General features: G+C 47.5%; 2 protein-coding genes across 2 annotated transcripts; one reads left to right on the top strand and one right to left on the bottom strand.

Annotated features, from left to right (window-relative positions):
* The first annotated feature begins 785 nt into the window (after window positions 1–785).
* On the top strand, window positions 786–4,301 carry mpdu1b (mannose-P-dolichol utilization defect 1b). Its single transcript, XM_004080008.5, has 7 exons — window positions 786–973; window positions 1,413–1,478; window positions 2,641–2,773; window positions 2,847–2,932; window positions 3,005–3,123; window positions 3,709–3,819; window positions 3,884–4,301. Exons 1-7 carry the CDS (start codon window positions 847–849, stop codon window positions 4,016–4,018), a joined length of 777 nt encoding a protein of 258 aa, XP_004080056.1. The 5' UTR covers window positions 786–846; the 3' UTR covers window positions 4,019–4,301.
* A 2,272-nt stretch (window positions 4,302–6,573) lies between these two features.
* On the bottom strand, window positions 6,574–10,237 carry sox19b (SRY-box transcription factor 19b). Its single transcript, XM_023966042.2, has 2 exons — window positions 9,242–10,237; window positions 6,574–8,147 (listed from the first exon to the last, which is right to left on the bottom strand). Exons 1-2 carry the CDS (start codon window positions 9,889–9,891, stop codon window positions 7,889–7,891), a joined length of 909 nt encoding a protein of 302 aa, XP_023821810.1. The 5' UTR covers window positions 9,892–10,237; the 3' UTR covers window positions 6,574–7,888.
* Between the last annotated feature and the right edge of the window lie 4,041 nt (window positions 10,238–14,278).

Raw genomic sequence — 14,278 nt, 5'->3', positions numbered from 1 at the left:
ACACATATTTATACTTTGCCTCTGTTTGCTCTGTCCTTGACCGTTACCGGAGTCAAATTCCTCGTGTGTGCAGCCATACAGTCAATTAAGCTGATTCAGATGCTCATTCTGACAGGAAGTTAGGTCTGAAGGTGGCCCAAAGAAAACACTTTCCTTTTACTTGATTGGATATAGGCTGTAAATAAAGATATACTGTCTATGGGCTGGGCAGATAATATAAACATCTGGATGGTTTTCCTTTTTTTTAAGGGCTGTATTTGAACTCCAAAGGTGTGCTGTTGTGATGTGATGTGATGTTTGTTGGTTGATTTTCTTATCTTTGCATACCACCATTGACAGTAAGTGTAATACATATCAAATTTCAAAAACAAAAAATAATTCAAATTCAGTTTTTACTCTTCCTGTTTAATTTAAGAAATAACTTGTAAAAACATTGAAACATACACAATATTTGCGAGGAATAAATGCAAAACAATAAACAAGGAATAATTTAAATGTATTTTAATCAAAAGTTCTACTGTAATTTTTCTACATTTCAAATAGGTACATTATTTCAAAATAGAACTGTTAACTATTATTACAACACACACAAAAAGAAGATAAAAAAATAACATTTTAAATTCTTATGATGGATTTTGTTCATTCTTAAATGCTTCATTATTATCTGTCTATTAATAACAGTGGTCAGCATAATTAATAAGCATATTAGACAGTTTTGAACAAGTTCAGACACAAAATATTTGCGGAAAGTTCTAAAGAGGAACAGATGTGGCTGCAGCCGGAACATTTGTTCAGAGCCGGAAGTGTCGGATCGTGTTTGTGTGGGACGAGGAAGACCCCGTCAGAATGGCTGACAGTGCGGAACCTCGGTCAGTTTCGTCTTTTATGGACCCGTTTAAAAGTGTTCTGGTGGATTACCTGATGCCGGAGTCCTGCTATGACCAGTTCTTCCTCAACTTCAACCTGCTGGACGGTAAGAAGCCCGCTCGGCTGCTGCTTTCCTGCTTGGAAAGAGAGCGGCTCCTTTGACAGGGAAAAAGAGGGAGCGCGCGCGCTGTCAATCCGTTCTGACGTCACCCCCTTTCCAAGGTGCGTGTTTGTCCGTGGAAGTGGACGTGCCGCAGCTGTTCTTGGACGGGCAGATCTCACATATTCGCTTTTATGATGAAGTGTCGGTAGGGTGTCGCTGTTTTTCCGGTTGTCCGTCACAAGAAGAAGCCGCTTTCAGAGTTTGATGGGGTCTCACGACTGCCCTCTGCTGTCGACTTCCGTGATTACACTTTAGTCTGTTCTGTTTTAGCATTTAATTGACTTTGGCACGCTTTTCTACGATGCAGATGGTTGAAGTTCAAAGCTGACAGTCCCATGAGCTGAATTCAACATTCTAACCGTTTCCCTCTGTTTTGTTTTAGTACCATGTCTGAAGATCGTGCTGAGCAAAGGTCTGGGCATCGGCATCATCCTGGGATCAGTCCTGGGTAAACGTCTTACTTTCATCTCTGTTCAGTGTTTTTCCACTTTTGTGAGCCACTTTCCCCCTGAAATACAAAGCACAGCAGAAAAAAAAATAAATAAATAGAAAAACAGAGAAATTCTGTGGCCTGTAGGGATGACGTTCCTGCCCCTCCTGGATCTCACCTTGTTTTTTTAGTTAAACTTAACTTCAGGTTTTTTTTTACTGTGCTGGAAGTCTTAAATAATACTTCTCATTCAATCCAGCCAATATTATTATTAGAAGGCAGCCGTTTCAGTTTTGGCGATGACTTGGACCAAACTCTCAAGATCTGTGGCTGATAACGGCTCCTCTGTGCTCCAACACCAACCTTGAAGGAGAACCAAACTGTTCGCCTGATTTCATCAAGAAGATTTAAAAACCTGTAGAACGGGCGCAGGGCGCGTCCGAATTCGAGGGCCACGTCCTGGAATCGCCTCCCGCGACCTCTGTCGAGCGGGTAGGCCGGATGGGAACGGCGGTGAATTTATCTAGCCTTTAGATAATTCCAGCCGGCGAATGTCACCGGCCCAATCCTTGAAATCGGGTAAAAAGAAGGTTGTTTTCGTTGGCCGCATTTGAAGGAGTGGTTGAACTCCGACTGCTCTTGTGGCGGCGCCGTGACGCAAGCAGCCCGCAAACGCAGCCCAGGAAGAACGCAGCCCTCCGATTTGGACACAGCCCCACAGACGCTGTCACAGTAACCCAATGAATCATGGGAGATGTAGTGGAAAAACGGTGGGGCACTAAACGCCATCTCTGGCTGATATTTTTGTTGGAACTGAGAGACTTCCTGAACCACGTCGGCACAAGGAAGTGAGGACGTTAACGACGTCTGATTGGTTAGATTAATGCGATTGAGCCTGCAAGAAGGGGCCGAACTTTTTCAAAAATGACAGCAAACGCCCAAAGGTGCAGCAAAAATGGTGGTACAGTCTTACATAGGAACCCTCAAAAAAAGTCTTCAGTGATCGTTCATGTTCTGCTCGGTGTGAAACCTGTTGGGATGAACACAGACCTGGCGATGGTAAACGCTTTTCAGACCATTTAGGTGAAACTGAATCAGTTCCAAACCCTTTGAACGTGTTGATGAACATGTTTATGAAGGTGTTGATGAAGGTGTTGATGCGCGTCGGCCTCCTTCACAGTGAAGCTGCCACAGATCTTAAAGCTGATGGCGGCGAAGAGCGCTGAGGGGCTGAGCTTCAAGTCCGTGCTGCTGGAGCTGCTGGCCATCACCGGCACCATGGCGTACAGCATCGCCAACGGCTTCCCTTTCAGGTGGCGGCACACACACACTGTGAGATGATGCGTTTGTGTGGTGGTCAGTAACGCTCGCTGAATGTCGCCTCAGCTCCTGGGGGGAGGCTCTCTTCCTCATGCTACAGACGGTCACCATCGGCTTCCTCATCCAGAAGTATGGAGGCAGGAGTGGCTCTGGTAGGTCTGTTGGCCTCCTGAACGGAGCAGAGGTCTGAACCCGCCGGAGTCTGACGCTCTGCTGCTCTGCAGGTGTCCTGTTTGTGCTGCTGTACTTCAGCCTGCTGCTGCTCCTGCTGTCCCCCGTCACGCCCATGGCGGCGGTCACCTCCATGCAGGCCTTCAACATGCCAGCCATCATCATCGGCCGGGTGAGTCCCGCTCGCTTCCCGTGATCTGCGGAGCGTATCCTGGCAAGAACTTCCTGCATCACCTCCTGCTTTGCAGCTGGATGTTGGGAGAACTGCTTCTGAAGTGGCCTTTCAAAATAAAAGCCTCGTTTTTAAAAAGTTTAAATCCAGCCGTCAAAAAAATGCCGAAATGCAGAAACGTGGGTTCACTCTTTTGACAATGTTGAGGATAAAGCATTGGTGTGGTCCCTGACTGATGACCCGTTAGCGGTTTGACCGGTTCAGGTGGCGTCGGGGCTCTCTGGTCGCTTTCATCTCAAGTTCTCTGTGGTTCTGCAGATTGAACGTGTTCTGACCACTAATGCGAGTTTCACCTCCCTTTTAAAGAAAACGTCAATCTTTTTTTAAGATTCAATCCAACTTTGTCATTAGCCACAAGTGCTTCAAATCAAACACCTCCTTCATTCACATTTACCTGCTCCTCACTTCTGAGGGAGGATTTCCTGCTTGAAGAGTTTGTTCTGGCAAATTCAGGGAACAAAAGTGACTTCTTCCTTTTTCTCTGTCCAAAAGCTCACATCACACGTCTCGATTCTGTGTTTCCAGCTGATCCAAGCTGCCACAAACTTCCAGAACGGACACACGGGCCAGCTCTCTGCCGTCTCCGTCTTCCTGCTGTTCGCTGGATCCCTGGCTCGGATCTTCACCTCCGTCCAGGTACGACACCACGTTACCACAGGCCCCGCCTCCTGAGCCAGACGCTGCTCTCCTGTTCTTCCAGGAAACCGGAGACACGCTGATGGCCTTGACGTACGTCATCTCCTCCACCTGCAACGGCATCATCGCCATGCAGGTTCTGTACTACTGGAAGAGGAGCCCGCAAACCAAACAGAAGAAGAAGAAGAAGAGGGAGTAGGGCCGGTTCTGACGACCCGATTCCGAACTCTGCAGGGACTTTAAAGCGGGACGGGCACGCAGATCTGCGCTCTTCACATTCCTCTGCTGGCGTCTCGGTGGTTCTGGTGCTCCTCATCGGCTGCTGGAGGTTCAGTCGGCACCAACTTCCTCGGTTCTGAGGGGGGGGGGGGGCTCAAAGGACCGATTCTAAAGTTGCACTTCTGTAAAGATTCCTTTCGTTGTCGTCTCCATTCCGTGTCTGTTTTACACTGAAGGATGAAATAAAGCCCACCTATGAGGAACGTTTGCCAGAGCTTTGTGTTGATCTGCTGCAGAACTCTGCGGCTCCAGCAGGCGGAACAGAGACCACCGAAACCCCCCCGGCCTCACCTCAGCGGTCTGAGCTGGGGGCTCCCAGGAGAAGGAAAATGAGGGGAAAATGTCTTCTTGAGAAGACGGGTCACACACCAAACAGATCAGATCCTAAACTAGTAGATCAAAGGTTCTGTCATCGACATAAATGTTCACCCTTTTATGATCCTTTTGTGCAGAAAAAGGAGCAGCTCACAGAAACGTTTAGGAGAAATGGTGCTGCTAAAGAATCCACTGAAAAACACTTCCACGGAGACAAAAATGACATTTCATGAGGGATCCCACTTCATTGCACTTCCACTTTAACCAGTTCAAAAAAAAAATGGATTATGAGAATCTACTGGGATCTACTCAGAATTTCTGTTATTGTTGCAGCAAAACCACAGCTTTTCAAAAGGCCCTTGGGCCAAATTTCTACCGTCCTGCAGGTTCCTGTTATATAACACGCAGCCCCCGCCACTTAGAACGACGATATCTTGTGATTGGCTACATTATAAGCCGGTGTAAACCTTAAAGTGCCAAACGAGAAGATGTATTTTTCTTACATAAGCAAAACAGTGGATTATTTTTCCAGTTCATGTGGTTCCAAACTAAACCTGCATTTAATGTGATCATAGTTTGAAGAATGCAAGCTGAACGGCTGTGCCCCCCCCCCCCCCCGCCACAGAGTGATGTGGTATTGCCCTGTGAAAAACTATAACTAACCTATAATTGCACTTGTGTTTACCATATCCAGCAGACATAACGTGTAAGTGCAGTAGAAATGGAAGAATATTCTTAACTTTAGGAATTGTTTCATGCTCTTTTCTTCCCAGCAGGATCGTCGGGTTATTCTTGAAACGACCACGTCTCCATTAAAATAAAGACCAATAACAGAAAGTGTTTGTCAAAGAAGCTTCCTTATTCACTCCTGCGCACACACAAAAAGCCCACAAACCTTATTGAACCTGAAATCTCATTCGGATCCATCTTTTCTACCAACTTTAAAATCATTTTCAGTTGGATAAACTGAGTTTCTTGGGAGGATTGCATTTAAATTTGGGGCATCTTGGTTTTTTTTGTTGAGAGTAAGTCATTCGTTGAACAAAAGGTGAGGCACTCTTTACAAAACCTAAATTTATTATATATTTTACAGATATATGCACTGGATACAAATTGTGGGAAAAATACAAAAATCACATTTTCCTGTTGGCGTTTGTAAACTAAACCCGACTGGAAGCCTCTTCAGGTTTCAAACTTGTGTGGTTGTTTACGCGTGAAATCCTGCGAGTTCGTGGAGCAACAGGAAGGCGAGGTCTCCTCTCCGCGGCGGTGTGTGTGGACGGCAGGAACACACACACACACTGAATCCCAAACAGCCAGGAGGCTCCTTTGTCCACGCCTCCATGGCAACCACTTGTTGAAGCCTGGCTGCTCGTTGCCAGGCGATGCCATGTGATGGCATGGGATGTAGTGGACCAGAAAATCCTTCCATTGACACCCCCGCCCCCCCATGCCTCTCCACACCCAGCCCCCCACCCACCAACTTCAGCTGCAAACTGGATAAAGGTCATGTGACTTTGTCAGCATCAGAACCTCACAGTTTTGCCCCTTTTTTCTGCAAACTTCGCATCGGACGACCCGCACTGACACCATCACAGCGTGAACGCAGGCTGAGAGTTAACCAGGAGTGAGGGGAGCAGATCCTCCTCCCGATCCCCCCCCCCAGTGCCCTCTCTGTTCTCCTCTTCCTCGGCCTCCCTCCCTCCCCTCGATGACCGATTAGTCGCTGCGGGCCTCCCTCACATTTCCATGAGAAAGGCGACGCTCTGTGAAAGGGTTAAGCCCGAAGACGCAGCCCTCATTTTCTGCTCTGCAGGGGACAGAGGGGGGGAACAAAGCCGGCCGGGGGGAGGAGAGGCGACTCACCCTTTACTATCTGCACCTGCAGGCTGAAAGGCTGCGGACAATGCAACGAAACGGCCAATTACCAAGCTTTCTGAGGGGAGGGAGGGGGGACAGAACGGGGCTGAAGATGTGACAGGAATCGACTGCAGATCTGCAGCCACAGCTCCCCGTCCGAGGAGGAGGAGGAGGAAGAGGAGGAGGAGGCTTTACCAGACCAGATGACATCAACATTATATTGCAAAACATGAGCCTGGATCCCACAACAAACTTTAAGCCCTGTATAGTTCCAAATCAGCAACACTTGATACAACTTCATTTGTGAAAAACTGTAGGAATTTATTAATACGAGTTTATCAAAGATCTCCAGGCAGAGCCTGAAAGTATGAACAGTATTTACAACTTCCTGTAACTCTACATGCAGCATTAGAAAAAGAACAAAAATGTCTGGGTAAAACACTAAAAACCTCCATATGAAAGTGTCCATAACAAAAGAAACATTCAGAAAACATCAGGGTAACACTCAAAGGCTTCCAGCAACGTTTCAGCTGGAGAGAGAAGTGTCGGGCAGTCAGAGCTGCTTTCAGCGAGCTACACACAAAGTCCGTCAATCTGAGGAAGGCAGCAACATAAACAAAAACTAAACATCCAGAATCGAGATAAAACAACTCTGCCGAGTCAAAACATTCAATAAAACACCTGTACCGTGATCTCCAGGTAAAAAACAAACCACTGACAGGAGCAACAAACAGCTCATCCACGAATGAGATCTGATCTAAGATCACTGGGACAAATTAAGCTGCCACAGGCAGCAGAATCTGAGGCCCGACATCTCAGAACCACAACTGAACTTAGTGACGGGACGGACCAGAAGATTCTGCTTCGGGTCCTCCGTTCAGCTGGTGTCTGATGGAAGCTGAGCCAGTTCAACAGGTCTGGAGTCAGCAGCAGCTGTACAGGTGGGGTGCAGCGGGGTCAGCAACATTGGGCAGGTGTGATGCAGAGGTCGTTAGCAGCTGCGCAGGTGTGATGATGGGGTCAGCAGGAGGTGCGCAGGTGTGATCCAGGGGTCAGTGGCAGCAGCGATTCAGGGGTCAGCAACAGCTGTGAAGGTCTGATCCAGGGGTCAGGAACAGCTGCGCAGGAAGAATACGGGGTCAGCTGCAGCTGTGCAGCAGGAAACAGCGACTGTGCAGACGGAGTGCAGGGGGTCAGTGGCAGCTGCGCAGGTAGAATGCAGGGGGCAGCAGCAGATGCACAGACGGAATGCAGGGGCTAGTTGCAGCGGCGCAGGCGGAATGCAGGGGGGTTCAGAGGCAGCTGCGCAGGTAGAATGCAGGGGGCAGCAGTAGATGCGCAGACGGAATGCAGGGGGTTCAGAGGCAGCTGCGCAGGTACAATGTAGGGGGCAGATGCGCAGATGGAATGCAGGGGGCGGCAGCAGATGTGCAGCTGCAATGTTTCTTCACTCACTGCAGATGAGAAACAGACTGGTAGGCACCTTGGAGTGTCCCGAACCCCTCATACGTGTGCACGATCACAAACACGCTTCCTCTGCACACCATAAGTCTGAGCTGCCACCTAAAGGCTTCGCCCCCTGATCATCGTGACCTCCCTCTGTCCCGGCTCAGCCCTAGATGTGCGTGAGCGGGACGGTCCCGGAGAGGTAGTGCTGCTGGACACCGGCATATCCCCGCTGCTGCGCCGCCGCGTCCGAGGCGTCCCCTCCGGTCGCAGGGATGTACATGCTGATCATGTCCCTCAGGTCGCCCTGTAGTGCTCCTCGGTGATGAGTGGGTGTCCCCGCTGAGGGTGAGTGAGACACTTGCTCCGCCTTCATCATGGACATGGTGACCGGGCTGGGCTGCTGAGGGCTGCTGTATGTCATGGGACTAAGGGGGGGGAGATAAGAACTTTGAGTTAGAGCCAGAACCACCATGACATCACGTTTTAGATTTTAATTTTCAGAATGAGGGTTTTATTATCTTTACAGCAAAAACCAGGAAACATGGGAAAAAGATGACGGTGGATTGAGAGGAGGACAAAGATGATGAGGAAGGTGAGGAAAAGCATCATCAAAGGGAAGAAAAAGATGTAGCGGTGTCCTCAGGACTAAACGTTTAATTCACCAACAGAAGGGTTGGTGATCTTTAGGAAAAACAACGGAGACAGTTGTTCCATTAAGATCATCTTGTTCTGACATGCCGTGCATTTCCAAATAAATAAATACCCACCCCCCCTCCCACACACCTTAATCTTTTTGGAGGTTCAGTCTGCTGCTCCCCCATGAAACAGGGGATCCGCAGATTAAAACCAGGCATGGAAAGTGCTGTAAACGTCCCAAACCGGCCCTGATCCATTTCAAATCTCCACTTTAGGATAGGTCAAACATTAAAAACGGATTTATTCCCAACTAATGTTACACATGATGGAAGCTTGAATAGAAATCAAAGGCAAGGCCTGCCAACCACATGATGAGCCAGCGGCCCACGGGCCCGGCTCAGGTCCACGGGGACTGTGACTGATGACTTCTGAAAAAGTCTGATTTACCACAGAACACGTTGTTCCGCTTAAATCTTTAAGCTACCACCTGCACCGCCTCTGGTTAGATTCCAGGTGATGATCCCTTCTGTGAAAAACCCTTAAACCCAATCCTGCAAAAACTTTTTAAAGTTTGTTATTAATGTAAAAAATCATCATTAAATACGTTTTAGTTAAAAATCACTAATAACGAACTGAAGACGGGATGACTGGTCAACGTCACCATGAGAAGTTCGATTTATAACGGTTCTGACCAGCAGGTTTGGACTTTTGGCTCGTTAGACGGTTTCTGGCCCGGTTCCGCTGCTCTGCAGCCCGTCTGCTTGCATAACATAAGGCGGGCGTGGCAGACTTTACGCACCACTGCCCGCCTTAAGGCCGGCTGCGCGGTTTAGCAGGTGAAACAGGTGTGAGGAGTTCCTCACCTGGGCGCAGTCAGACTCACCTGTAGGAGTTGGCCCCGCCCATGTATGTCTGCGCGGCCGTCATGGCCGGCGGGTACTGCAGGGCGGACAGCTCGTACCGGTGCAGCGGCTGGGAGTAGCCCAGCGCGTCGCCCTGCATGCCGCTGTAGCCGCCGGCGGGGCCCCAGCCGTAGCTCTCCATGCGCGGGCTGGCGCCCTGACCCTGCGCGGCGGCGGCCAGCAGGTTCCCGGCGGACAGCGGGTACTTGGCCCCCGGCGCGTCCTTCTTCAGCAGCGGCTTGGTTTTGCGGCGCGGCTTGTACTTGTAGTCCGGGTACTCCTTCATGTGCACGGCGCGCAGCCGCTTGGCCTCGTCGATGAAGGGACGCTTCTCCGCGTCGCTGAGGAGTTTCCACTCTGCGCCCAGCCGCTTGCTGATCTCAGAGTTGTGCATCTTGGGGTTTTCCTGGGCCATTTTTCTCCGCTGCCCCCGAGACCAGACCATGAAGGCGTTCATAGGTCTCTTCACCTTATCCATGGGGTCGTTTCCGGGCGCGCACGCCGTTTTCGGGTGAGGGTTTGTGCCGCCGCCCAAAGTCATGCCGCCGGTCACGGGGGTCATCCCCGGCGCCGCGTGCTGAGGGTGAGGCTGGCCGGCCGGCTTCATCTCGTGCTCCATCAGGCTGTACATGCTGGACAGGTGGAGTGAGGCGCAGCAGACTGACTCAAGAGGTGCGCAGCCACCCGCGGGCCACGTCCGGCCCGGTTCTCTCTGTGCTTCGACCCGGCTGCTTCCAATGACGCAGATAATTAGTGGCGCGAGTCTCGAGGCCAAGTGAGAACGGCGTTCTGGTTCCGGGGAGAGTCGGTTTGAGCGTCCCTCATCACTCTGACCACCACGCGAGGACACAAAACTCCACGTTCAGCAGCAGCAGCCGGACTCTGACTGAACTGCTCCAGCGCGCTCACTGCTCACCCGCGTGCGCTGACCCGCGAGCCAATGAGGAGAGGCTTAATTTACATGTGAAAGGGCCAAAGCAGACCGCGCGAGAGACACTTGTTGATGACGCGTTTGGAAGCACGAGGAGCAGTTGAAGAATTTGAGGGGGAGGAGCTCACCTGTCAGGTCTGATCCGACCATCGACTGTATGACAATCAATGGTTCCCACGGAAGTGAGCTGCGCGGAGCATCATTTACAAGGATGCAGAATAAGATAAAACATGAAGATCTCTTTCTAAAAACAGCAGCAGGTGTTTGAAATTAGGGGGGGGGGGGGGTATCACTCACTGTTGCTTCTTCGGAAGTCTGTCCACTCCTGAACTGCAGTCTGCTGCTGAAGGAGCCTCTCCGGGCCCCCTCCCTGTGTAGAACATTACAGGCTTCGGGTACAGGTGTTACTTTTGATGTCGATAACCTCTGAATGAAAATGATTCATTGATTTCTGTCTGATGCAGGCTGTTAATCGAATCGACCTCTGACATTATGAAATCCATTCAAATTCAATCAATTCAAAACAATAATCGATAATGGAAATACAATTTGGAATTGAGGTACAGTACATTCCCATCCATCTATCCATCTTCTTCCACTTATACGGGACCGGGTCGTGGGGGCAGCACCCTAAGCAGAGATGCCCAGACTTCCCTCGCCCCAGCCACTTCCTCCAGCTCCTCTGGGGGGACCCCGGGGCGTTACCAGGCCAGCCGAGAGACGTAGTCTCTCCAGCGTATCCTGGGTCTTCCCCGAGGGCCTCTGTCCAGTCAGACATGCCCGGAACACCTCCCCAGGGAGGCGTCCAGGAGGAATCTGGACTAGATGCCTGAGCCACCTCAAATGGGCCCTCTGGATGTGGAGGAGAAGCGGTTCTACTCCAGGCTCTCTGCGGGTGACAGAGTAACTCCCCCTATCTCTAAGGGAGCGCCCAGCCCCCCTAAGCTAATTTCAGCCGCTTGTATTCTGGACCTCGTTCTTTGGTCATGACCCATAGCTCATGGCCATAGATGAGTGTCGGAACGAAGATCGATCGATAAATTGACAGCTTTGCTCTTTGGATCAGCTCTCTCTTCACCACAATGGACCGATACAGCGACCGCAGAACTACGGACGCTGCTCTGAAATCCTACAGTAGATTTTTTTCTACTTTAACCTACAAAAGATGACAATCACAGCAGGTAACACACATGTGATGCAGCAAAAACCGATCAGTCCATCGTTCCAGTCCAATGAGTGGAAACACTTTGAATTTAGCAAAGACGTGACCATCCAGTGAGCTAGAATGTTCTGATAAGTTTCCTTTGGATTCTTTGGATGTGGAAAAACAACAGTGGGTTGAATGTTAAGAAACTTAAATTGGATTTATAATTTTATACATTTTATTAAATTTTAATTTTTGGATACAGGGACAGGGTTAGCCAAAGGGCTATTTTTCTTCTGCAGTCCCTAGGTCAATGTTAAAATCACCCTAAAAGATGAAAATAAAATTACATATTTACATAACATTACGTAATATATGTATTAAACCATACATTCAGATAAATTAGCAGTTAACCTAATAGTAAATTGGCCATAAAACATTCCAATAACAAACAAACAATGGAGAACTTCACCTGCACTGTTCAGTACCAGGTATTTCTGAGTGACACTGGTTAAAGTTTTAGCTAAAGATGTCCTGGATCATGGGTCGGATTGTTGCATCAATGTTGACTATGAATCGGATCGTCAACCACATTTTATGAGATAAATTGGATTGTTGTTAAAATGAATCGTTGTACCTCTACTACCACTACCTGCATGGAGTTCGGCGGGCTGACCAGGACAGAACAGGCTCTCTTCAACTCTTTGAATCTCTTTCCATGTCTGTTTGCTCAGCATAGATGTAGAAAACAACTGAGACCAAAACTGCTGAGGAGGCCCCTGCTCATTAAAGACCACTCTTGCCTTCCTGTGAACTGAATGAGACCTCAGTGTATCCTTCTCATCAGGATGACAACCTGTAAGTCTTTGATAGAAAAATATATAGATTGAAAGTTTAGAAATAGACCATCAGGAGTCATTTCTGACAGCTTTCTATGAAAGTGTGCCGCCCTGAACTGTTATAATCTCAGTGGTCTGTCTTTTCATTGTGGCAATGCCGTTTTTAGTCAAAATCAAAAACCTCTGTTGTTTTCTAGGACGGTGTTTTTCAACCTTTTTTGAGCCAAGGCACACTTTATCCTTGACAAAAATTCTGCGGCACACCAGCATTCAAAAATTAAAAAAGGAGAAACTCTATAGTCTGTATTGATGTACATTCCCTCCACAATCTCACATGCATTTTTGTGATAATTGTGGCAGAAAAAGCTGGAAGCTGCAGCTGTTTTTTTCTAAAAGATATAATAAAAGTTAAGTTAGTTTTCAGTATCAATTTTCAACTAAATTGTTTGAAATTTTACCCTGGAAGTTGTTTTTACCTTCAGTTTATGAACATGCAATTTCATGTAACCTGACAAAAACAAATATATTCTTTCTAAATAGCGATTTCTTTTTTAAATATTTATTTTAATTTCTTAAATTTAACATATAAAATAATCCAAAGACATTGTTGGAAAAGTGTTTCAGTTAGAAAGATGACTTGGACCAAACTCTGGGATGTTTGGCTGTTAATAAACACAAACCTTGAAGGAGAACTAAACTGTTGAACCTCTGATGTCATCAAGAAGATTTGAAAACTGGTTGATGTGTGTTTGTTGTGGTTTCAAGACGTTTAACAGGGAAGACTCATAGAGCAGAGATGCTGTCACTTTAACACAATGCATCATGGAAGATGTAGTGATGGCAGAAAGACTAGTGTCTTTGAGCCTCATTGTTTTGTTCACTTGTTCCACGGTCTGACAGCGGATTCTGTGGAAAGCCGCACCGCTAAAGACAAGCTTTAGCCGGTATTTTTGTTGGAACTGAGAGACTTTATGAGCAGAATCAGAACAAGGAAGTGAATACTTTAACCACTTCTGATTGGTCAGACTGATGACATGTGAATAAGCCTCCAAGAATGATTTGTATAGACAGTTAAAGGGGCGGGACTTATCCGAAAACAGTTATAGCTGCAGCTACATCGCGGTACCGTCATTCTTATCAAAATGTCTTTAATAGAATCAAATGAACACAAAGAAAAAAGTATTTTATGATCTTTCATATTCCTTACTACTCAGTGTTTTATCAGGACCTGTTTGGATGAACACAGAGCTGATATCCTGGAGATGGAAAATGTTTTTAGATCAGTGAAAGAGAGTAATTTCCCACGGCACACCTGACCATCTCCCGGCACACCGGTTGAAAAACACTGTTCTAGGACATAGTTTCTGCAGAGCGGCAGAAGTTCATCTGAAATGCACCGCTGAAGTGGGCGGGCCTGATGGCGCAGAGTAGGCCTGCCCTCCTCTTTCCAAAAGTGTCCTCTGTGACTGTCATCTTTACAACTACACGCTTTTTGTTTGTTTTTCTCAAATATATATAGCGAGATGAGACCCTGCCATCACTCTCTTATTTATTTCACAGCAGTACATTTGGAGGATTGTCTTTTAAATGGATCCGTTGGTTTGCTGCAATCTGAGGTTTTGTCATGTAAAGGAGCAATCCGCCATGTGTGTGAAGTTCTCTCTGTTTGTTTATGGCCTGGAGGTTTGTTTTCAGACTTTATCGGTCCAAAGACAAGTTTTTTTCTCACCGATGCTGAATGACTGTTGGACTTGAGGAGTTGCTGTCTAATAAATGAAAGGTTTTGTTATGATGAGGATGAACTTTTAGAGTTTTTCTCTGTACAAACCTGGAAAAAAGTAGCATTTTTCTCTGAGTTTTAGTCATTTAGCTTCCAAACTGATCGTTGGACTGTTCAGCAAATTTTTAAAGAAAACGTTTTGTCTTATTGAGCCTGCTGTAAATCCTGTACCAAACATTTCTCAGTTTTTGTTTGCAAAATGCCAGAGGAAAAATCCATTTACACATATTTCCTTACCAACTAAAATTCAATAACTTAAACATCCCTGAAACTATATGACGATGCATTCATTGAATTTAGGTTGCCTGTAGTTTGTTGTGGTTT

This window comes from Oryzias latipes, chromosome 18, assembly GCF_053564925.1.
Source record: "Oryzias latipes strain Hd-rR chromosome 18, Olatipes_Hd-rR_3.1".
Lineage (NCBI taxonomy): Eukaryota > Metazoa > Chordata > Actinopteri > Beloniformes > Adrianichthyidae > Oryzias > Oryzias latipes.
The sequence above is the reverse complement of the archived record's forward strand: the minus strand, read 5'-3'. Positions and strand labels throughout refer to the sequence as shown.